The sequence below is a fragment of the Myiozetetes cayanensis genome, unplaced genomic scaffold, assembly GCF_022539395.1.
Source record: "Myiozetetes cayanensis isolate MyiCay16 unplaced genomic scaffold, myiCay2020 scf2-11, whole genome shotgun sequence".
Classification (NCBI taxonomy): Eukaryota; Metazoa; Chordata; class Aves; order Passeriformes; family Tyrannidae; genus Myiozetetes; species Myiozetetes cayanensis.
The window spans coordinates 52020660-52046778 of NW_026087411.1; the positions used below are offsets into that span (position 1 = coordinate 52020660).

At 39.9% G+C, this 26119-nt stretch overlaps 1 protein-coding gene across 3 annotated transcripts in view; it reads right to left on the reverse strand.

Annotated features, from left to right (window-relative positions):
• Positions 1 to 26119, reverse strand: part of CNKSR3 (CNKSR family member 3) — a 56842-nt gene that overhangs the window by 14466 nt on the left and 16257 nt on the right. For all 3 annotated transcript variants that reach the window (XM_050314737.1, XM_050314738.1, XM_050314739.1), the window contains 4 exons: positions 13681 to 13844; positions 6088 to 6290; positions 4728 to 4815; positions 1590 to 1631 (listed from right to left, as the gene is read on the reverse strand). In XM_050314737.1, coding sequence (XP_050170694.1) covers positions 1590 to 1631; positions 4728 to 4815; positions 6088 to 6290; positions 13681 to 13844 — 497 coding nt within the window. The remainder of the gene's footprint in view (positions 1 to 1589; positions 1632 to 4727; positions 4816 to 6087; positions 6291 to 13680; positions 13845 to 26119) is intronic.

Genomic DNA, 26119 nt, shown 5'->3' on the forward strand with positions numbered 1-26119 from the left:
ATGCAGAAAAAATTTGGGTAAGGGCTTGTTCACTTTTAACCAAAATACAACCCATTAAAATATTGAAACATTTTGATGATTCTTTGTGGGAACAGTTGACAGTTTTTCATGTTGTTCCTTATTTCTGCTATGAGAATAAAATTGGCCATGTGCTACCAAAAGTGATGTGCTGGCCACTGCCTTACCTGCTCAAAGTTTTACAGTGTAAGGTAGAACATGTAGCATTTAAGTGTTTCAGCAGTAATTCTTTACACTGTGCCTCTGAACTGACCTCTTCTGGAATGCTTACGCAGGCAAGGTTCACATTTCCTTTTGACTGAAACATAACTGATCCTAAGCTAACATCATAACTAAAGGCTAATTCTGACCTTGGCATGTGTATCAGTATAGTTAGAGGAAGAATGGCTTTGCCTTGTAGAACATTTAACTATTAGAAGGGCTAATTAAACATGGGGGACGGGGGACAGTCCAAAAATCTGTGCCCCCTTTACACTCACAAATTTCATTACTTCCCACCGTGTGTTTTCCATCTTGACATTAACTGAAGGAATGCTGAAACTCAAAGTCAGTTGCAAAAGCTTAAAGGGGAGGGGAGAGAGGATTAGTACAGGACAGTAGTTAGCTAAAAACAGTTTGTGAACCAGCAAGTAACCTTTCACAAGGGGTTTGAATCCTCCAGTCAAAGGAGACATATGTAATTACAGGACGGGGGGGAGCTGTGTAATAGGAAGACAGTGGTTTTGATCACAATGGTCCCTGGAAACAATAGTTCCAACGTCTTCTCTGTTGTTTTACGTCAGATTTATAGAGCAGCAATAAAATAAAACAAAACAATGTTTAAGTGTGAATGTGAGGAACTGCTCAAACAAGGGAATTCCAAACAACAATACCTATTTCCAGAGCGGGTGTGCACCAATGGAAAAAGAAAGATGCAGAAAACTCCCTTTTACATGGTCTCAGTATTTACGGACAGAATTATTTTTAGTTATTTTGCTACTAAATTCCTAAGCATCTATGAGCTACCGGAAGGCCTTATCAAAGAGCACAGCCTGGTTTATGTCAAAAGCAGGAAGTGATGATTAACTGTTACAAAATATAAAAAGCATTCCATTACACTCCACGTTTGGTCACAAGGCTGCTCCAAACAACCCTAGAAACTGAAGCTCAAGTACAAACAGAAACAGAACTTCAGCTCTGTGGCAGGGCAGTTCTTCTACATGAAGAAGGCATAGCGCCTGCTTATTAAGGTACTAACTGCACTTCACAGCCATAATTGGTTTATTTAGCCTATGAACATTCTACAGTACTACTCCTCCCTTGAAAGGTCTAAATCCTCTTGGAAAAATAGCTGTGGAATGAAACTTTAAGGAATACTTGACTCCATGCTACTACACACCCTATCCGTCTGTTCCAATTTCACTGATTTCCTCTACAGCAAAGAATATTCACAAAACAATCCACAGTAATGTTTACTTGCATGATACACTTGTACATTTGGGACTGAAAAGCTGTTGTCAGTACAGTCAGCATAGGAGCAACTGAAATAAATGTGAATGCAAACAGCTGAGTTTCAACAGAAACAAACTTACCACAGCCTGGACTTTATCTTCCATGTCAGCCACAGTGCAATCCTAAAAATAAAGTAAGAACAAAAGCCCTGCATTAACCAATAAAAATGTAAACAAATATCTCTGAAAATGCTGCAAAACTGCCATTTTAACCTTGAATAGAAATAGCTATTCATGCTGCAGGGATTAATCAGATTAGTTTCACCCAGTAGGGCTCAAATGGACTGTTAAGCAACTATTTTCTGGCCCCGATAGAAAGCAATAATAAACCTTGAAAACTCAGAGAATGTGGGATTCAATTACAGCAGCCGACTTTTCCAGAGAAGCAGAACCCTGCAGAACCCTGCAAAATAAAAGTACTCTCAGAAGGACAGGCAGATGAGTTTGCCTTACACTGATTAGGTACTTCTCTGTCCCAGGCATCAAAATGTATCTAAAAGATAGTGTTGAAAACAGAATGGAAAGTGATTTTTTTTTTAAATATGCTATTGATGACATTCCTGAAGGGCAGAGGACTGCACACAAGGCATTGTTTACACAGCCCAGGTACAAAAGTCTTTGAACTGAAACAAGTTCATGTAAGTAACCACAGAAGTCATCACTGTTTTCTGCAAGAAGAGCTGAACTGGACAATAATACTATGCTTAGATTAAAAAGTTAATACAGCAGATAAATAACAAAAAAATATTTATAGTATCTATAAGGAGAAAACCCCCAAACCCCAAGCATTTTAACAAGGTTAAATTCGCCTTTGACATTTATATTGGGTTTGCACAGCAAGACTTTGGTAACAGGGATCCAACGGGTATGGCTTCTGAAAGAAGCTACTAGAAGCTTCCCTGTGAAGTTTCCCCATGAAGCCAGTGCCAACAATCTCCAAGATGGACTTGTCACTAGCCAAGGCTAAGCCCATCAGCAATAGTGGCAGCACCTCTGGGGTAACAGATTTAAGAAGTGGGGAAAAAAGCCCTGTGTAACTGCAGCCAGAGAGAGGGGTAAGAGTGTGAGAGAAACAACCCTCCAAATACCATGGTCAGTGAAGGAGGAGGAGGCGCAGGAGGTGCTCCAGGCACCAGAGCAGAGATTCCCCTGCTGCCCACGCTGCAGACCATGGTGAGGCAGGGTGTCCCCCTGCAGCCCATGAAGGTCTGCAGTGGAGCAGAGATCCACCTCTAGCCTGCAGAAGACCCCACACTGGAGCAGGTGACTGCCCAAAGGAGGCTATAACACCATGGGAAGCCCACGCTGGAGCAGTTTGCTGGCACAACTTGTGACCCCATGAGGGACCCACCCTGAAACAGTTTGTTCCTGAAGGACTGCACCCTGTGCAAGGGACCCAGGTTGGTGCAGTTTGTGAACAAGTACAGCCCATGGGAAGGAGTCATGTTGGAGAAGTTCGTGGAGGACTGTCTCCTGCTTTTCTTGGCTAAATACATCTGCATGAACCAATAGGAAATGTCACCTATCCTGCAGCTCACTTGCTCAGTATTAAGTTTGCCACAGAACTTTAAGTGGAGTAAACTCTGGTCTTTGAGTCTATATAGCTATCACTAAAGTTAAGTAGAATCTTCTTGCATTCCTGCCTCGCTTCATTATTCACCCACTTTTATACATCATTTATGATTATGCAGAGTACCATTGGTTCCATGAGAGTCACCCTGGTACCTTCTCCACTATTAGAACTCATCATTTGTTCCTATAGTTTATAATCTAATAAGAAATACTTTTGAACTCTAAAGGCCCTTATAAAATTTTTTCAGTTGTATCTCTCTTTTCCACATCAGTGTGACTCCTTCAGACCGTTCCAACATACATGCAGTGTCCCAGTACAAAATAGTGTTGGTTCTTCCGCCATTAATGCTTTTTCTTGTCTGTACCAATCCCATTCTTTATTATAGCTCCTACTGAATTGGCAGAGAAGTGGCCTGATGCCTTTTAAAAGGCTAGGGTGTAGTATTCACCAACTTCCACTCCCCTGCCACCAAAGACTGACTTAACCGAACGATCAAACACCATTTTTAGCAGTTTTATTAATACACTCAGTAATCTCATATTTCAGTTCCTGTAGCACTTTTGGGTGAACACCATCTGCTGCTAGACACACTTACTGTTCTACTGTACAACCTGCAAATCTGTAGCCGTAAATCACTGATAATGTGCATTTGTACACACAGCGCCCAAGCAAGAAGGGCATCGAGCAGCAGGACAAACCTGTGCACCTTAGAATTTACAGTACCCAGACACCGTCCTTTGACAATGATACAACTGATGTAATTGGATGTCATCATAGCTTGACAACTCACAGGATGTTTCTGTCCTTTGACATCATCCCTTCAACATGGGGAAAGAATCACACATGTCAGGGGACGGTCCTTCAGAGTTCGAACAATATATGGCCATAGAGTAATGGTTATGAGCCAGTTTGGCAGTAACTGAAGTGTGCACACAGTGCTTCACGGTCAGAGCAGTGGTATGCTCTCAGAACAGTTTCAAAGACAGGCAGTATTATTCAGAGAGTCATTTGCCAAGATGCTACATGTTGTTGCATGTCCTTTCAGCTATTAGCTGTACAAGTACTCCTCACACAGATGATAAATTAAAGTTTTGAAAAATACTACGGTGTTGCAGTAGTGGCAGAAGCAGCCTGGCTAGTGCAATTTGTATTGTAAAGGTGGCAACTCCTTCCATTACATGCAGCATTTCCCATCTGATAGCTAAAACACTCTGTTTTGGGACCAGACCTACAAAGCTTGCAGGCACAGATGTAGAAAGCAATGGAGCCATATTTTTATTTAGAGTTAGCACTGATAACTGTTTATCAACGTGTTGTTTGGAAGGTGAAGATCTTCAAATGCAGACCAACTATTTCAAAAACTAACCCTCTTTCTCATAAAGCTCAAGAAAATATAAGTAGCCTTTAAACTGCAGTCACTTCAGATACAGCCAGCAAGTAAACTGGGATAGGAATAACAAAAAACTTCCACCACTCAGAAAAACAAACAACTGAAACTGACCTTCATGGACCTTCAAAGTTTAAAGTAAGCTCTGATTCCCAGATCTGCCTTTCATTAGCACTCAGCACACAGCAAGCACATTACTTCCCCAAACACCCCCTTTCCTTCCCTTTTGGAAAGCAAAGAGGAAAAGAAATCAGCTGACCTTCTGAACAGCAGTAGTGAGGTCCAAGCAGAGCTGAATGATTCTGTTCTTCATTGATGAAAAGTCAGCAATACCTGTAAATGGGGTCCTGCAACAAGAGAACATTCCCCTTAGATCAAAAGGACCAGCCTTTTCCAATCCTACCTTATGGATGACAAAGAGCACATGAGAGTACACCAGAGTTTTATAACATCAGTACTCCTGACTGCATAGCCCTGCTCCATTCTTGCACCATAACTGGAAAACGTCTATCCCTGTGGTAAGCAAGTTCAGAGAACAGAACCAGAAGAAATGGTTTTCCCAACTACAGTTCTCCCTACTTACATGCTCAAGTCATACTGTGTTGTAAAAAATCACACACTTGGGTTTGCCAGTGAGTAGACCTCTAACTTTCTGACCGGACAAAGTAAAAAAAAATCTCTAAAATAAGAAAAATGGATTTTCACATTTTACACACAGAAGTACAGTGAGACTTAAGAATCATTATAGGTAGGGCAGCTTTATAGCCTGTAGAGTCCTACCTCAGATCCTCCAGACAAGAGCTAGAAGAGGGGTTGAGAAGTGACCACAGAATGTTTGGAAATGAATAAGCCAACAATTTTCCTGACGGTGAGTTACAGAAAAAATCTAGGGTGAGCTGCCAGCATCATGGTGAAAGAAGAGGACCAGGTGAGAGGCACAAGGTGTTAACATCACTACCTGGACACAGACCAATGCCTTGCTTGAGAGCAGGGATACTGAAGGATAAAAGTGCTTCTTGCTGTCAGCCCCTGTGCAGTTCTCCTCCTTCTCAGGAAAGCTAGCAAGGGGTTTGAGAATTTATGTTCATCTGTTATCACAGACTGCATCCTTGCCAGCACTTGACCTGCTACAGCTGTCACAAAACAACTTTTGCTCTTTCCAGACAAAAAGAGCATTAAATAAGGGGGTAGAAGACAGAAAACAAACAGCGTAAGGAGAATCTCTCCCACTGCTCAGATTTCAAATCACATAGCTAAGGCCATGATTTTAGCAGAACATTAAAAATTCTTCTAGATAGGGACCTGCCAATGGCAAGTAATTTACAAGGTGGAAGGGGAAAAGATAAGTAGTCACATGCATAAGAAATGACCTGAAAGAGAAGACTCCTACTTTTATAAATACCAGTTTGTGTGCAATGTAATGGTTTTGCTGGTTTTAGCAAGAGTGGAAGCACAAGAGTAGATTACTCCAGATTCTATTTGTTCACTAGAGGCCTTCTGGCAACATCAAAAAAGGAGTGACTGAGATCGAGATCTTTACACTCAGGCATCTAGGAACTGCCCTACAAGGCGAAGCAATTCCTTAGAGCAGTAAATTAAAACAATGATTTTATTCTTACCTGTCCAACCATGCAAGCAAGGCTTTAGCAGCACCAATAAGCTCTACCACAGAAGTAAGGAATTCATTGGGGGGCTTGCGAGAGGTATTTCCATCATAATTTGAACTTTTCCTACGGCTGCTGATGTAATTTTGCAGATTGTTGGATGACGCTCGCAGCTTGAGAACCAGGTTCTTCATATTGTCTGTTTCAAGGCCATAGTTCTGCAAGGAGTATTATAAAGCATGATAAATAACCTCATTGAGTTCTCCTGCTTATTTATACCACAAGTTACAAGTTCATATTGGATGAAATGTCTGAAAACTCACACAGTTTTCTTCTGGTTTTTTTTTGGCAAAAATACCTTCTAAGATTTGTTCTAGACTACAGTCACTAAAGTTTGCCAAAACCCTCTCAGTTTCTGACATTGAGATTTGAGAACTCTTATCAATCAAATCAATCAATCAAAGTCCCACTGTCCTAACATATGGCACTTACTTGTTAATAACAGCATTGTGTTGTTTTTATTTTTATGAAAGGAAAGTAAAAACACTGTTTTTCTTCTTAAAATGTTTTCTATACTGTGGTACATAAACACTGAAGTAACATTCCATTCACAACTAAAGATAAGTTAAATCTGGTAGGAGATAAAAACATCAACAGGAAGCAAATGTAATTTTGCAATCAAAATCGTAAGTAAATATTTGGATCACAAGTTTTCAGTAACTGTGCTCTTTGACTACAGCCGTGCAATTATTTTGAGGACTGCATTAACACTATATATAGTAATTAAAACCATTTTTTAACATTTTTCATTCAACAGCATCTTTACAAAAATTTACAAAATCTAAAAATTCTGTAAGTCTTGCCTATAACTTCAACTTTATACATTCAAATACAACCAAGCCACATTCCATAAGACTAAAACCCAATTGTTTTAAGTAACACATAGATCATCTCATTCCAAACATGTCAGAAATGCTTTTTTCTTCTGAAGGCAACTCAATTTTGTAATCACGAATTTCTTCTTTTCACTGTTAGTGTGCAAATGTATGAATTATGTAGCAATATCTATCTTTTTTCTGAGTTATTCCACCTAGTAAAACTTCTGTGTAAGTCCCAGGCAAGGCTTAGCTCTCGCAGAATGAAAATTCCTTCTTTTCGTGAGAAAAGGCAAGGGGAAATAAACAAAACAAAAGACACTCCCACCAGAACAAAAACACCCAAAAATACAAGAGAGTCCTGCCTTCCTCTGTTCTTTTGCTGCTGCAGATTCTTGCAACCAACCTCCAAGTTCCATAGTTTAGTCAGCTGTAATATCTATTCTTTTTCCTTTCCCACTCAAAAACCTAAAACAACTAAAGCAAATTGTAATTCCTTTCAATACCTAGTTTCCAGGGGCTCCCAATAACTCCACTCAGGATCAGAGCACCACCCAGGCTGAAGGGGAGCTCTGGAGATCTCAGACCAACCTCCTGCTCACAGCAGGCTCAGCTGTGAGTTCAGAGCAGCTTGTCCAGGATTTTATCCTGTCAGGTCTTGAAAACCTCCAAGGACAAAGACTGTAGAACCTTTCTGGGAAACTTGATTGACCATCTGACTGTCCTGAGAGTAAGTAAATGTTTCCTTATATCCAGTCTGAACCTGATTTCAATTCTGCCCAAAGTTTCTCATCTTTCTGCCATGCAAGCCTAACTCTGTCATCCTGTCAACTGTGTTTCCCACCATGGTAGGTGCTGGGGATCTGCTGCTGGGCCTCCCTGGAACTGTCTCCTCCCTAGGCTGAAAAAGTCCCAGTCCCTCAGCCTCTCCTTATGGGCAAGTACTCCAGCCCTGACCAACCTGATAGCCCTCCACTGAGCTTGCTCTGGTTTCTCTATATCTTTTCTGTACTTAGAGCAGGGGTCATATTCAGATTAATGAATGACTAGTAAAGGGTGATAATCACTTCCCTCCCTCTCCCGTTATGTGAAGACCAGGATGCTGCTAATGCTGGCTTGAGGCTCCATTCCCTCCACAGTCAAGCAACTGTAAAAGAGTCTGCAATAGTTTAGATTAAGTCATTTACAAAAGATGAGACTGAATCTTTGACCCCAAGAAACATACACTAGCGTATGGAGAGGTTTCAGCTACACAGCTAATTCTAAAATACCTCCTATGGGTAAGATCCCAGTGGGTGTAAGTTGCACGAGTGCCTCCCTCCTCCACCTCAGGGCTCTTGGCAAGGAAGTACCCTTAAAGTGCAGCCAGCAGCAGGGGTTGAAAGGATATGTCCAATTCAAAAAAATGCCACTGTTGCAACAGCAAAGGATATCCTTTAATTTTCCAGGATCACAGAAAGGGAAAAATCTGTATTACTAAACAACTTTAAAGTACTTGCACAGTGTCATGTGTGAACTTATCACCTTTTAATTTTAACAACAACAACAACAAGAAAAAAATAACACCACAAGAGCATCACTCTGATGCATTTCTTGTAGTCAGTTTTCTCCTCCTGACAGAACGTCACATATTTGTGAAAAAGAATTACTTCAACAATAGACTAACAGGTCTGGATGTGGGGCAAGTTCCTATGACCACAAGAAAGTAGTCACGTATCAGAAAATCCCCTCTTAAAGAGGGGATTTGGAGAACACTGATCCCCTCCTTCCTTAAAGGGACAGAAAATACAAAATACCTTTTCTGTGCAGAGGTATAACCACCTAATAACTCTGATCAGAACTTGAGTCTTCATATAATTATCTCCAGGTCTTTCTTTCTGTCATTCAGATGCAGAAATTGTGACAGCTATCTGCAGGTATTTGAGATTAGAAATGGCACCACCATTTAAGAAGGTACATGTTGATATACCAGGTAAGAGTTTGGTTTTGGCCCTAAAACATTCACATAGTCCTTATCACACCTCTTATTCAAATGCCTTATTTACACAGCATATGAGTCTGGTGTGACTTTTCCAGATCAGATAGTTTTTTAAATAAATCTGTCTCTACATCAGTTTTGAGGTAGGCCTCACCAGCACAGGTGTTGCCTCTAGAGATGCAGGGGCTGCAGCTCGTAACTGCAACTGGTCTACCCAACAGACTACCAAGAGCATGTCACAGCCCAGCTCTAACAGCCATCACTCTAAGCTCTCCTGCAACTTCCCCCAAAGATTCTACAGAGTGCACCAGAGCTATCTAAACCAACAGCCTGTGCTCTAGGAAAAGTCCTGACTAAGCACTATGCCTATCCAACACAACAGGGAGCATGCAGCTCTTCAGTATCAGGAAATCAAGTTATCCAACTATTGATCAGTCTTGATGAATGAACTCCCCCAGAACAATGCATCATCACAACCCAAGCCACCTCTGCTCCAGGGGCAAGCCATTGTCCTCAGTTGTCTGTTCTAACACACGGAAAGTATTCTACCCCTTCACCATATAGCAATGCTTCCATCCAAGCTGACACTGTCTTGAACGCCTCACACATCACCAAATATTTCTGTTATTTTTCTGCTCCTTCACTTGCAGTATCCAGTCTGTTTGCTGGGAAGGCTGGTTTAGGGATCTAAACCATTCAAAGGAATCTAATCCCTTCTTTTTACTGGTTTAGCTTCCTGAAGTAGCTCACTTCAGGGTCAGGTGAGTGCAAGCACAAAAGATCACTAATCAGAGGACAGGAGGCGGTGGAGACAGCAGGTGATATGGATTAATTTAACTTTTCGTGGAACCATGCCCCGGTTCAGGACAGATAGTAATGTTGATATCGTGGTAGCACACCAAACAGCTGACACACTGACACACAGTCCAAGCACAAAGCTTAGCAGGCTTTCCTTGAAATACTTCTACAGGACTGAGGCTACAACAGTTAACAAATTATTATTTAAGCAACCAAAAGGGTTTAGATGTTTCTCACGAACCAAAGAAACAGGTTACATTTTCCTATCACTCCTGATTTAAAACATCAAAGTTGCTTTAATCAAAACACAGGCTGAAGCCAGCAGTCAAGAGCACCCAATGTCAAACATTCCCAGGTTATTACTCATTAACCTGGGGAGCCACATGCAGGGCTCGAGTGAGAGGCAGCACCCACACGTGCACCAGAGAGCACATGTGCACAAAAGCACACTCTTTCTAAGCTCCACCACATTTAATGAGAAAAAGTAATCTCACCACATAATTGCTCAAGGTCAGGCAGCCAGCATAAAGTAAATAAAAAACGTAGCTAACTGAAGTCAAAAGAGCATAGCAGTTGTGCCAGAGCTGATCTGGGCTGACACAGAGCCCTCCCGCTGCCCAGGGACAGCATCCCCTGCCCTTCTACAGCCATGTTCACATCCCACAATGTGATGAGCTGGATCTGCTGGCTGATCCAACTGAAAGCCTGTTCTGTGAAAAAGATGAATAAAACCAGACTGAATGCCTGCTCAGAAGCTGATCCAAGTCACTTCATGCCTGTATAAATACTAGAGTTAATGCAAGGTGTTGTCACAGTCACTCATTCTTGCTCTTGTCCTTTTAACAAAAATGCCTCCTAAAGAATCCTTTGGAGTAACAAATTTCCTAATAAGCAGCACTAGATTTGAAACATCTAGAAAAACTGAAATCTCACGAGGCAGTGCACAGATATCCTTTGACAAGGATTAGGCACTAAGGCATGTATGAATATTTCATGTTATGATGTTGTATTTTGCTACACTGCGAATATGCTGGCAGAACATTGCTATGAGTGAAATTATCAAAAGCACAACTATGTTCTTTTTGGTTTATGAGTTTCTTAGTGGTGTTTCTTAATTGTATAAAACTAGTATCTCTTCATTCTAACCTCAAGAAAAATTCACTTTTTTTACTTTGAAACTCTCCCATCACACAGTGTAAGTAAAGACTCAAAAATCAAATCCAAAGAACACATTAAAAGTCAAAAGTTTTGCATAGTTTCCTGTTAACAAATATAATATAATGGAAGCATTAAGCCCCAAAAAGCTTTTTTTCTGGATTTCTATCCCTGCTTTTGTGGTTTGAAAAGCATAGTTATGTATGTTTGTTCCCCCCTTCCCCAAATACTTCGAAGTCAACTCAGAAATGTCTTTCTTCCATCCCTTTACCCCCAGAGCAAATACTGTTGACAAAAACATGTAGGTACTCAAGTTGATGAGTTTTTTCTCCCTCTGGGGAATTCAGATCCTTTGGTATATCCTCTAAATTCCTCAAATAAGTCTTCAACACCCATTCAGAAAACTCTGTCAGACCAGCTTGAGAGCAAAAGAAATGTGTGCTCAGAGGAAACTTTCATTTTTTAATCCCAGTCCACACTCTCCTGCCACCTCTTCAGGATGTTGTGCATGTGGCCACTGCTGTGAGGAGATGAGGGAATACTGCTTCATCATGAAAGCAGCAGAGAAAGATGAATTAACTTCTTTCACACCATAACTTCCAGATGTATGTTCAGCTTGGCACTGGCAAATAATACTCAAATGCTCTAAAAACTAAATAAAAAAACAGGTGTATTTGGTGTCCTTTCTCAAGGCAAGGACTACCTTCACACTACATTTTTGTGACTGATCTACTGAGGCTGGAACAGAGGTCTGTAAGGTGACTGCTTGAAAAGATTTCAGCAGGAGAAAGATGTTCCAAATAAGCTACCTAGCTGCCTTTAGAGCCACACGTGTTCTCGTGCTGTGAAGGAACCAAACCACTGATCTGAAGGAAACTCATTTGGAAAACTGCCAAGGCAAAACTAGATAAAAAGGGAAATTCTTCTTGAGAACTCCACATCTGGGAAACTACCAAAACCCCCTCTCAGCCCTTCTCCGCCAAGAACAACAACTTTGAAAGTGTGACCTCAGACTGGTCTAGCCAATGCCACGTTTCCACAGTGTGAGCTAATACCACAGTGGGGGTGCTGGGAGACAAAAAAAGAAAAAAAGATAAAATCCAAAAATAGTTCCTTTACTTTCAAGACTGCAAAAGTCAGGGAAATATCACGATATGTACTCACACATACACTAAATTACACACATTCCTACTTTCAAAGAACTAACACAGGTGGAATCCAGAAACCTTTATTCTCAACAAAAACAAGAGAGAGCAAAATAAAAAACTGGCTGTCACTAGAATTTAGCATCCCCTTGGAAAGAAAATCAACAGTGGTTTTATACAATTCCAAAAACTTAAGAGAAGGGGCATCAATAAGATGGCAAAGGGCATACCTAAAACATCGGAATTCTTTCTCCACCTCTGAAAAAGGGAACAAGGACATTTCAGCTGTAGTATGCAATAGCTGTCTAATGCATTAACTTGAGCTACATTTCACAAAGGATTTCCAGAAATGGGTCTGAGGTCAAAACTTTTGTCTACAAAGGAAATTAGAAGGAAATTGTAGGAGATAAAACACAGCTTTAAATTCTGGCAGTTGTCCAGCTTTGTTCACTTTATTCTAATATTTTTGAAAGAAAAGAGCGCCTTCAGGGACTGCCACACAGATTACTTCAGACAGGACTGTATACAGTCCACAGTACTTTACTAACTCACCAGACCCCTTCACTTGCCCAACAGACTATCCCCTCCCACACCATAAACTGCATTTCAGCCTAATCATGTTCTTCTATTAGATTTTCTAGTTAGGTGTTAATTTTTGACAGATCAAATATGTAAAGGAAATAAAATGTTTTTCAAATACAAGAGCAACTCTTCGCAAAACATGCAGAGTGCATGAAGAGATTTCATTAAATATGCTTCTTTCAGTACAGGCTATCCAATTTGTTCCTGGTCACAGAGTAGGAATGATCCCTATGGCACCTCTCTGCAGCAAATAAAGCATATCATACAGGTAATAAAGACTCTCCACTTTAAGAGGAGTATGCTCAGTGCAGCAAGCCTTGCCTAATGAAGAGAAGATGAGCCAGTGCTGGCCAAGGAATCACCGGGCAGGCTTTCCCACCCTTCTCCCTGATGTAATTATATATACCTCTGCTGCTCATTGACTGCATTACACCAAACATGCCTTCAAGAGTGTGTTCGAACTATTGCTTTTAAATAAAGTCTGAACTAGCAAAACAATCCAAAATATATTTATTCTTTACAGAGTATTTGTTTTATAAGTATCTTCAGTGATATATCAGGAGTAAGACAAAGGAACAGCTTGAGTTCTGAATCCAGTGAGTGTTCAACTACACGGTAACTGAGGTACCAAAACATTCCTCATTCCAAGACTTAATTTTTCTTCACTTCATATGTTTGCTACAGAACTGCCCTAAACCTATTTCAACTGATGTGAGGAACTTCTGGCTCCTGTCATTTTAACAATATGCCTTCTATCTTCTAAAACAAACTCACTCTATTTTAATTGCTCTGTTCACTAACAGGAGCCACAAGACTAACAATGCCACTTGGACAGCTTCTACCTTTGGAAGTACAACCAAATGAATTAAAGTTGCCTCTTATTAGGAAAAAGTTAAAGAGCTATTAATACAAAACTTAGAAGAATTAAACAAGTTCTTACTGTTTCCTTTTATCGTGATGTGTAACAGAAAGCAGGGGACAAAGGTATTCTGGTTTTATCAGTCTCACCTTGATTATTCACCCAAAAAGAGCGCTTTAGGAAATTCTTTGCATGTCAAATCACCACTTAACTAACCAGTGCACACAGGAGGTCCACAGCCTCTAGAACCAGTTCCTGGTGTCCAATCCGTGAGATACCCAAGTCTTCAAGGTCCTGGTGAGAAATCTGTAGGAGTTGTTCACCATTAATCTTCTCCCGTTCAAATTTGTGGACATACTGCTGCAGGCAGTCATCCAGGCCTACCAAAACACAAAAGAGAAAGAAAGGGACATCAAAAACAAACAAAACAAAAAGAGAGAAAAAAACTCCACCACCCTATAAAAGGCAGAAAATGCAAGTTCATGAAATACACAATGTGGAATTATGAAAGAATCTGGCAGTGCACCTAAGGTTGTTGCATAGAAGGGGCACAGAAACTGAGCATATAAATTACGTGGAACTTTGGGCCACCTAAGTCAATGCACAGCCTTCCTCCTCGTGGATCAACCTCATCAGTTAAGAATATGCCTCTGGTGTCTGAACAGGCAAAGTGACCAAAGGGCATACATAGAGTCAGCTATCAGGGTAAACCAAAACCCTGAAGGGCATGCAAAGCAACAACAACAAAAAATAACGACTGACAAAAACAAAAGAGAAAAAAAAATCCAAGTCAAGGCAAGAACAAAGATCTTGTCCAAAGCCTAGTTAAACAAGCGAAGCAACAAAAGCAATAACTGATGAGAAGGAACATGAAAAAAATTAAAGGCAAAGCAATCAAAATGATGTTTGGCTCAAATCTCATTATTCCCTTGATTCATGAGACCCTGCAGCTTCCTGAAGCCGCCATTCCTTCCCCTTGCTAAGGATCAACAACACATACAAACAAGAAATCTAATTCATTTTTTCTATCTAGAAGTATTTTTAAAACAGCTTAGAGTATTTTGTCCCAGCAACATCCCCCAAATCCCCACTTTAAAATGTGATTCTATAATCCTGTTCTCCGCAGTAGGTTTTCCCCAGTGATTACAGAAAGGGTTTCTGGTTTTCATCTTAACTAAACTTCATGTGTTAATCCTGTTTTCGTGTGTATTCTGCTCATTTCCTCTGTTGTTAAAGACCCTGTGAGCAGCAACAATCTGGGAGGAAAATCTGGATGGATGTGTTATTTTAAAGATGATGTAGTGCTGTTGATGCTCTGCTCCCCTTCAACATATTGGGTAGAGCAAAAGGAACAGACCCAAATAGATCTGTTTTAGAGAAATACACCATGTTCATTGAAAACAGTTCACTTGAGCAAAAATTCAGATTGCACATTTGACATCTACTGTGTATCATCCACAATAGCTGCACTGTTTCACCATTCCATTAAAAACATAACATTTAGCTGTATAAAGGATGTTTATTCACTATGCTGCTTCAAAAGGAAATCACTGAGATGGACAGGATATCAAACGCAGCAGATGAGAAACACAAACAGCATCCTGAAGTACAAAGAGATGAGAGCCAAAAGAGAAGCACTCAGTTCCACTCATGAAGTTGCAGCGGCAGCCTGGAAAACAAGTACTCCCAGTATACTCTACCACCAAGAAAACATTTGACACAGATCACAAGGAGGACTCGGAGTCACATGAAATATATTCACTTCATAGCAGCGGCATGAGCAGCCACTGCTACCTTGCGGTGCCCAGTCACAGCAGATCTGCAGATGACTGACTCCAAAAGGCATGGGCTGACTTAACACACATCACTTGCCTTTCCAATGCTCACCCATAAGTTAATAAGGACAGACACCCCTTTACATGACTTGGGTAAGTTTAATTATTACAGTAAATCAACATCTGGCTTGGTAAACTTGACTCCTCCGCATGCAGAGCTACCGATGCACACAGTTTGATTTTTAAGGATAATTATGAATGGGAAAACCTGCATGCAAGATAAGCAGTCTCCCAGGGTTACAGTTACTTGGGGGCACTCTTGTTTCTTCCCATCTGTCTTGGCAAAGCTGCATAAATTTTGAAAATTGAGTCCACTGTTCTTTTTCCCACAGGCACCAAATTCTCCCTTAGTCTATACAAACTCTTTTCCCAGGAAAAATAATAAAAAATATCTGGCCTTCATTGTTTAACAATTTATTTTTTCAAAACAAATTCTCAACCAAGGCTACACACAGTCCACATATTTGGCATTCCCAATTTTTATTGCTGCCTTGCAGACCACTGTTTCCCATCATTTGCCCTTGTAAGCCCATAGTTTCCATCACAAGTTACACAAACACCTAAAATAAAACACTTCATTCAGCATACAGTGTAGTTTTTATTTTTAAAGTTTTTTTCATGCAGTGTGGCTTTTGCCTACTATCCTTTAGGTGTTGTCTCAACTTTCTAGAACCTCATTCCCTGTTAAAACACAGAGACTGAAATGTATATATTGTCCTGCAGAAATACAACTATGGCTTTCAGCCTGCCTGTGCTTTTTTAATTCATGCTTGCAGGCCTATTACGACTTGAAGAGCTACCTCTAAAATACTTTTTTAAAATAAGAGTCCTTAAAAGCAAGACTGACACTATAGGACTATATTTCACAACACAAAATATTACAAAATTGCACAAATGTTGCCTCAAAACAGCCAACATAGTGGTACAGCTGCTCAGCTAGACATTTATTAAAGTGACCAAAACTATGCAAAGCAGGAAGTGAAGATAGACCCACAAACTCAGGTTCACTGATGGTTTAAGATGAGCTTACTAACATTAGTGCTATTATGTTTACTAAGAAACATATGGTAAAATGTTACACATTTTAATTGAGATTGCAACCATGTTTATAGCCTATTGTTTAACTTTCCATCGTATGAATGAAGTGTTTAAATATCATATGCAAATGAAACTTGAAAGCAGGAAGGGAGAAGGGAGGAAAAAGCACTCATAATCCAGTTCAAGAAATTTAAATAATATTTAAGTAAAGTTTTAAAAGTCAGCATTCAAATGTCACTAGTAATCTAAATGAATTGCTCATTTTTTCCTTCTTCCAAACATCCATGTTCTTTCCACATATTTTCTTCATGAACTTCGGAACCTCATGGAGACTTGGTATTGCCCATTAGCACTGTCTGGGTATTTCTGAGAAACTTAGATGAATTAAAGACTATAAAAAGCAAGTCTGCATTACTTACAGAGACACTTTCTTACATGATAGGTCATTTTCAACAGTGCAATATTAGCAGGGTCAAGCAAGAAAGTAGTTTTCTCTATTTCCAAAAAAAATACAATTAAGACTGACATTGGAGAGCCCACTGAAGAGCCCTTCTGAAAGTTTAACTATTCATTTTATGCTCAGTGTGTTTAAAAAGCATTTGGCTCAACTGTATGTGCATTTATATTATTTCTTGCACATACATCAAAACCATGCATGAAAGAAGGTCCTTCCTACTTACATAATTGCTAGAGAACAAGGAAAGGTGAAAACAGAAACAGCAATTGCAGAATGTTAGTCAGGTTTTACAACACTAGTAGGAGTGATTTTTTTGGGAGGGAGAGCGAGTGAGAGAGAGACTAGTCTAGTTAGTGTTATTCATATTGTGAAAATCCTTCTGAGGAACAGCAGTGTAACTTGAACAAAACTCCCTCCCAAATTTTGGCAGGTATAGAGATGTGCAACAGATACTAACAACTGTCTAGACTGTTCTGTCTAAAATAACCATCATGCAAAGCACCCCAGAAGACATTCAATACCTTGCATTCATTCAAAAACACTAGGACAGAGCTTACACTTAGAGATTTGCACTGATAGCAATCTCAGTCTGTTTCCAAGATCAAGAAAGTTATTTTGTGTAAGAATTGAGAGCAAAAAAGAAACAACTTTGAGGGAATTAAGCGGGAGGCTTGAGTCTCAGCCATAAATATCAGTTTACTATTCAGAGAGAATTAGCATTTCTATTGTTGAGAGATGTCAGCCATTCAGCAATGAGATATCTGGCACCTCAAGAACTAGAGAAGTGTGTTTCATGAGTAGAGTTGTTAAACAGTTTCACACCTTTTGCTCTACCTGTGTTGGACAATACCAAATAATTTATCTACCGTAAAGCAACGATTACCTAATGTCTTACAAACACAGGTCATCCCTTTTTTACTCCCACTATCCCACTCTTCCTCACTCTTTTCTCTTGTGATACCAGAGAGTCTACACAGAGTCTATGTACTCCAACATGGTGGGGGCAGAGGAGGCAGAGAGCAAGGCAGATAGGCAGGGCAAGGAACTGAGGAAGGACTGGCGACAGGAAACTGGAATGGGACAGGATTACTTTCCATTTGTTCAGGAACTTGAACAGATTCTCAGGGTAGCTCATAAAATGTCAGAAGTTGACCCGAGGAAGCAGGAGGAGTACAAGCCACTTGAAGAGAGGAAAAACTCATAAGTACAAGACCTTTTCCTTCACACAGCACTATCACAGGGATCACTGGTCACTATCAAAGATAATAAAACCTTATTATTATGATCATGTACCCTCCTCTCTCTTGGGCAATTCTAACAAACAGACAGCACCTGGCAACGCAGCGTAAAACCAAGGTTCAAGTACAGCCTTCATCCCATTGAGGGGCTCTCTTGGATAGCCGGTTAGGTGTGGGACTGCCAAAGCCTTTTTGCCTCATCACCTTAAAACTGGCCTTCCTATCTAACAAAGTTCCTTCTTATTCTGATCTCCTCTTCAGGGTCTATTCAGTTGTCACTTTTAGTCTTCAAAAGTTCCTTGCACATATCAGCTACAATCCCTCCCTCCCAAGGTTCGAAAGATCATCAGCTCTATGACAATCTCTGACACATCCCCCTGTACATGCCATTATAATATCATTTAAATTCCACACCATTTTATAACAGTTATTGTAATAGCTTCCTCCCACCTTTTTCTCTATTTCCAGGAGTGGAAAAAACTATTCAAAGAGAAAGCAGGTCAGAGTCAAGGCAGTAAATGAACACTAGAAAGAGAAAACTACTTCATAACCAGATGAACGAATCCCTGAGAAGGCAAGTGAAAGTAAGGGAAAAGGGTCTGCAAGGTAGTCTGAAAAGCTGAAGTAGCTCAGTAGGACAGCTACAGGGTGAAAAGAAATAAACAAAGAAGTTTAAGGAGAAGAAAACAAATATAACTTTCTTTAATATAGAACGCAGTGGGAAGGTCATTACACTGTAACATCACAGATGCCATTCTCCTCCTGCAATATTACAGACAAACAGAACCAGTGAAGACTTTAACAAAGGAATTCAAAGGTTCTTTAAAAGGATGAAAAAAAAATTAACTCTAGAGCAGTTAGTGGAAACTTATTTCAGTAATAATTTGAGCCTAGGTAAGAACTGACTTTCTAGGATCCACATGCCTGATTGCTTCTTAGCTATCATTCTTCTTAGCATTTATCTGTCCAAAAGTTTCCAAAACAAAAAAGTTTAGTTATCAATTGGTGTGAGCCACTTTTAGGGGCTGGAAAAGAGTTCAAAGGTCTTAAGCTTGTGAAGAAAACAAAAGCCTTCAAGAGAACTTTGTATTATCATCTAGTACAAAGACTAAAAGATTAAAAAATCTTCCTCATTCCATTTTTTCACTCTTGAGTAATTTTCACAATTGCTCATAACACTGCCATCATCTGAAGTATCAATTACTGTCAAAATAAAAAAATAATTGAAGAGCAAGAGCTTCTTCTTATCAGCATCAAAAAATGTCTCCTGCCTAAACCAGATTGTTTATTAAGTAAGTTCTCATGTCAACTGTGAGCAACTCCTCTACCTTCCTGTCTAAGCATCTGCATCCTAATTAAGTAGGCACAACCTGTTGCCTCACCAGGCATTAAGCACAGCTTTGCTGAGGACAGGCATTGCCTAGAATAGCCAAAATAGCACAGAAGTTTCTTCATCTTCCGCATCACACAGTGATGGTACCAAACAAATTGCTGGGTTCTGCCTGCCAGCAGGGATGCAAAGGGCAACTCTCTCATTAAGGTCACAGCAGGACAGAGGGAAATGGTGAAGCCTTCAACCTTGATAATGAGTGCTTTACTGTCCCCTCTGTAATCCCTCTGACTGACAGTTGCACAGAAAAGCTTTTGCAACATGTTTCTATTTTCAGTATTTCCAACTAATATGTTTAGCCTGGAAAAACAGGCTACATACACACGCATTCACGTTACCTCAAAATAAATCCATTCATTCCATTCAAATCCACCCATAAATCCCTTAGCTTTTTTTTTTTTTTTTTTTTAAACACAAAACTGAAAGCTTTGCCTTGTAATAAAAGAACTCGTGGGTAAATTTGTGTTATAAACTATCCTGACCAGAAGGGCTACAAGGACTGTGTTTAACCTTTAGCTGCTCAGTATAGATACAATCTCAGACTGACAAGCCTTGTGTTATGCTACACTTTTTATCAGTCCTCCCCACAAAGCCACTGATTGAGACCATCCTAGCAGAACTCATTATCTTGGTCCAGACAGTAAATCTGAAGATAACTCTAAGCTTTAGCACTTTACAATCACAAAGTATGATTAGGAAGAGTCAAAATAGTTTGCTGAATCCTTCCAACACTCCACAAGTTTTATAAAGCAAGACTTCTCTGTACAAAAGCCAGAAAAACCTACTCATATTTTCCTCACAAAATATTTTCAGGAAACTTAGTAGACATGGAGTGCATATAACAGAAGAAAATATTTTGTGGAGGAGAAGGACACGATAAATAGACCTATAAAGTCAGAAGTGGCAGAGAAAAAACAGAAAGAATATTGTATATTGTCTCTTGCAATACAGGAATTAGGGAGAGCCAAGGAAGCGAGTATGTAACAGGTCCAAACAAGCAATAAAGGAGTGATTCTTCACACAGCAGTATGCAATGAATGTTCAGTATCCATACAGGTTCAGGGAAAGGTGAACAGGTTCAGGAAAAAGTGTCACCAAAGTCATGTCTGACTCTGAAATACTCAAACAAAAATGGCTGAAGGCCTGAGGAAGCCTACAGAAGGAAACACAATATGTCATCTTTCCTATGAGACTGCAGTAGTGACACAAGATTTAAAAAACCAAACCAAACCAACCAAAAAAAAAAAAAGGGGGGGGGGGGGGAGGAACCAACCAAAACTCTACATAGAGTAGTTGGAGAGGTAGTGGGAAAGAAGAGAAAGCTATACACTGATATAGAATTGTGGTATCAATTTCATCCAAAGATACAAGCAAAGCTTTTACAGGCTGGTTAAAAAAACACAGCAAAAAATAGACTCTAGTAATACTAAGAAACAGATCACAGTGAATCACACAGCTGCTCCCATGGGTTTAGTAATCCAGCTTGAGATACTAACATCAAATGGAAAACGTGCAAGAGTAAATCAACTTAGAAACTGTACCTTCAGTTGACAATGAGTGAACTTGCATCAGAACTCCAAAAACACATTTGACATAAATTAATACAATAAACTGGGATAAACGCAATTCTGTAATAGCTGAAAATTTAATTGTATTTAATTAGAAATTTTCAGCTAAAACTGAGAGTTGAAATTTCTTTTTAATAGCTCTTCTCATCCAGAGAAAAAAACAGGATTCCAAGAAGGAAGAATCAGAACCACAAACAGGGGCTCATATTCAAGGCCTCAAACACCTGGTAGCATGACACCTTGCTGGCAGAATTTCAGCTGTAACTCTTTGCAAATCCCAGCTACCACCATAACAGGACTGCTGACCAGAGAAAGATTAAGGATGAAAAAAAGAAGAAAACTGATGCACATCATTTTTTCCTGCTGACTTTGGTGTACATTCTCTGTACGCATCAAGGATTAAGTTCCATGTGGCGAAGTAGCTTCACACAACGCAACACTCAGGCTTTGGTTTTCTCTTTTAAGAATCAGCTACATCACTCATTGACCAGCTATGCTTTGCAAAACCAATCTTCCTGTGCTTCAACAGATTTTGTTTGGCAAACTAAATGAATGAGACGGAAGCAAAGCATATCCATATGTTCTGTGCAGATAGACCTGGCACTCTTGAGTATCAACAGAATATGTGATGAAAGTCAACATTCAGCAAATGCATGCAAACACATTTATTAAAATAGAGAACACACCTGCTGTAGGCAGACAAACCCAAAAAGCTTCTTAGCCAACATTACAGGATGTCTTCAGGGACATTTCTGACAACATCCTCCCTGACTTCACAGTACAAACAATATCCTACTTGTGGCAAGGTGCAACCTGTGTTCCTCTGTTGGGTGCAGCATAAGCAACGAAATATGAGCCAAATAAAATGGCAGTATCTTGTAATTGTAATGAGGCACTTTCATTTAGTCAACACTTATTGCCCCAGTGTCATTTAAGAACTACTATAAACTCCAAACTGAAACAAGAAAACATCTCTTTGTCTAATACACTATTATGTGCAAAGGTGTTGGTTATATTTAAAACAGTGGTAATTAAATGAGTTTAGAATGGCTCTCAACTGACACAGCAGTGCTTCAGCAAGCACAACCCAGATCTTGTTATTGTTTCTCATCCTGATTTTTTAATACTAAATCTAGCAATCAACTTATCTCACCAAAAACAAAAATATTTTAAACTCACAAAGCTTGGCACAGCATATTGTAGTAACTACTGCACTGGCAGGAAAAAAAAAAAGGCACATTTTTAAATATTTTTTTTAAAATAAAGATTGCTCTTGAACCAATTCATGCAAACTCTTTTGACAGCGATCATGTCCAGTGAACATAACCTAATGTTTGTCACAACCTAATAAAATCATTTTAGTAGTGAAGACATAACTGACAGGGTCAGCAAACACAGAGCTTTTAGCACAGTAAAAGAATAATCATTCAGTGTGACTTTAAAGTTGCATATATGCATTATGGGAGGCAAGAAACGACTGTGATGAGAGACAGATGCAACAGGACTTAGAAGGTCTAGAAGCACTGCCAGCTTCTTCCTACACCGTAAAAACTCCTCTTCTTAGTGGCTTGTAACTGATAGCACGACTAATCCAAAGAAGTTGCTGAAACAGGGCACCAACAAAAGTTACTTTATTACACCAGCGTAGAGTGGCTCATTAATTACACCCAAGCAATGAGTGCACAATGGTTTCACATCCATTAGGATATATTATCATGTCCTACAGACTATTAGCAACATAATGCATTGCCCTCAGGTACTGTGTCAAAATTCTGACAACGAAACTCTCACCAAAGTTTCAATGTAGGGAATCTGTTCCACCCTGGTCTTGAAAAACACACTCCTCTTGGATACTCTCAAGTTGTTTCCCGACAGCTCAAAGAACCACTATATCTCCAGCAGAAAATAAAAGCAAGTGGTAAAATCAAAAGCAAAAAGTGGAGAAAACCAGATGAATCCAGTATTCATTTTTCTTAGCCTACTAATGCTTTTCCTTACACTAAGTACACTTTAAGACCTGCTGGCCAGTACATTTTAAATTGTACTCAAACAGGAATTAGCAACTTCTGAGTCACCATAGGTCTGCTCACTGAAAAATTGTTTGTTTCATTGATGCAAATAACAGCTTAGCCTAGGCACAGTAGGGTTTTGGCAGGAATGAAAGCACACTGGTATCCGGCTACTGAAAGCTGCAGTTGAGAAGAATCTACACACAAGACCTTTGTCCCTCCCTCCATACAGTGCTAGGCTTTGTAGGGAATCCATCCACCTCACCACGTGCTCTCTCCAGTACAGAGCACATGGGATGACTGCTTCAGAGCAAACTACCATATGCACAGCAGAGCATTTGTCTCTTCTGCAGCTGGGTGGTAACAGGAACCGAGGTGGGAGAACAATCCCCATTTCATCTTCAGGCTGATCCGGCAGCCTGACTCACTATGTTAGTAAACTTTAGGCCACATGTAAGAGAATAACATGACCTCAAAACATTCACTTCATTGGATCCCAAATGGCTCAAGGAGATGCATAGCTGGTTACTGGAAACTCACTTTTTTTACCAAAACTGAGGTAAAGTTAGCCCACACATGGGAGAAATTTGTTCCAGCCACCTAATATCAACATCTTTACAGAAGAACGCAAGCCACACAGATGCCCCTGTGCCTCCACCACTGCAATAGGACCTTTAGAAGCTCAACTTCAGCAGCAGCTTCAGTTAGTAAAATGGGTTGTAAATTGTGAAAATGTGTAGGAGGACACAAACCAGTCTGCCATCTCTGTTGTGGAGAAGACAAAGGCAAAAAGATGCAGGGAAATGGGGGATAAACAGCCGAAAATGGCATAACTGTGGCCAGGAGAGCTCCTCTCTCTGAGACCTGACTGTGAGACCCCACACACAGTGCCTCACTAGTTTGGTGGCAGACCCAACTTCGAGACATGTATTTCCTCACACTCATTAACAGCTCCAAAGAGAAGCCCAAAAGAAATCTTATTGCTGCTACTAACAGATACAGATGTTTTCACTACATTAATGCAACCGCAGAGGAAATGCATTTCCCAGAATTTTCCAACTCACACAACCATGATGAATTTGTTGTGTGGTTTCTTTTTTTATACAACTATTCTAACACACACATTTAACAGGAGAACTTTTACTCAAAACAAGCCTTTTAAAACACTTTACCATTTTGCTTTCAGAAGTATAATAGCGCTGAACATAAAGTAGTCCCAGTGTTAACTGTGGAGTCATTCACAAGATCACAAGAACCAGGTGGTTTTTTTTAAGGGAAACAATTTAATTTGTTTTCCTATTCAAGCGAAATACATAATATAGCTTAATCCATAGCAGGACTATGAAATTGTTTCAGTCCCCAGAGGCAAAAACTCTGGAAGCTGTGGAAATTATGGAATTTGGACAGCCTGTAAATCATGGCATATAGCTGAAGACCACCCTCTTTAGTCTCATTCTTCCCACTATCCACCCCACTTTTCTCTCCTGATCCTGATGTCCTTCTTACTCACCTCAGAATCACAGAGCAGATAAGTTTGGAAGGGACCACAGCGAGGTCTTCTGGTCCAACCTACCTGCACCTTGCCAGAAAACCTTCCAGGTCCTTAGCAAAAGTGGTGACATAGCAAAAGAGAGCAAAAGTACGGATGGTGAGGGGGCCCCATCACGTGCTCTGGCTGTGTCTGGGCGTATTCTGGGAGGCATGTCAGTGCACCAGAGAAACACTGCAAATAGCAGGCTGGACAAGCTCCATGTTGTGGGCCAACCATACACCTTCCTTGGCACACTCATGTAACCCCCTGGTAGCAAATGACAGCCTGCAAGGCACAGGTTTAGGCATAAGTTTTGGGATATATATCATAGAGATGACCTATACAAGGAACCAGTCACAGGACTGTATTTGGCACCAAGGACTTCATGAATATAAGAAGGCACTTCAGAGACTGATGGGACATTGGTCAAAAGACAGTGAATGCCACAACACACAGAGGACAGAGAGGAACACAGTGTGGTGTGGGACAGAGGGTTGCACAGATAGCACATTAATACATGGTCCTACATGCACAAGTTAGCTGGACATGCACAAGGTCTCTGCAGAGTCAATACCTGACATAACAATAAAGTCCTTCCTGCATGACACTGCTCTTGCCATCTCCCCTGATACAAAATATTCAAGACACCAAGTGCATTTACTGCTTAAGTGTTCAAAACTGGCTATGCTGTGCCACATCAGTGTCCCAGGTTGCTGGTCAGACTGGTCTTCTGCGATCCAGATGTTATTATCATCATTCTGGACAATATGTGACATAACATGTATGAAGTGTGAAAAAAAACATTTCACTTCTTACCAAGGGGTATGTCCTTCAGCAGGTTCCACTCCAGCCCTCACATCTCCTTGCTCCAGTTTTCTAACCAGCACACATATGAAGTTAAACTTCACAAAAGGCAGCTCCCTACCACTGTACTTTTCCAGTTTCCCTAACTTCATTATTACTATACTTTAAAGTAATTCACAACAAAGTTCAAGCAATTTTCACAACACCGCTAGACATGGGAGTACTCATGGACACCTTAATGAGCTATTTCCCTTATAAAGTCTTGGTATTTTAATTGTAATTTTAATGCATTCACAGTAAAACATAGTTTATACCAGCACCATCACAAGATGAAATTTCAAGGTGTCAAAAATTCAAAGGTGTCTGAAGAGGTTTCTGTTTCCCAGAGAGTTAACCTCAGCACAATAGTCACCTGTATTTCCACCTACGTTATCTTTTTCCTACTGACACTTCAAAGCAATGCTTCCTCAGCTCATTATTTTCACGCCTTTAACTATTCTCTTTGTCTACATGGCATCATTGATTTCTTATGAATAATCAATTTTTCCTTGTACTGAGATTTTTCTATGCCACTCTACAGTTGGGTGGTTTTTTTTTGTTTGGTTGGTATGAATTTATATGTTTTTAAAGTTGTTTTTTTTTTTAAGAACAATGTTACTTTTAAAGCTTGTTTTAACAAGACATCTTTTCTCTATGTTCATTTTTTTTATTAGGGTTGGCTTTCATATCAAACAAATTAATTAATTAAAAAAAAAAACAAAACACTATTCCCATGATTGTCTTAT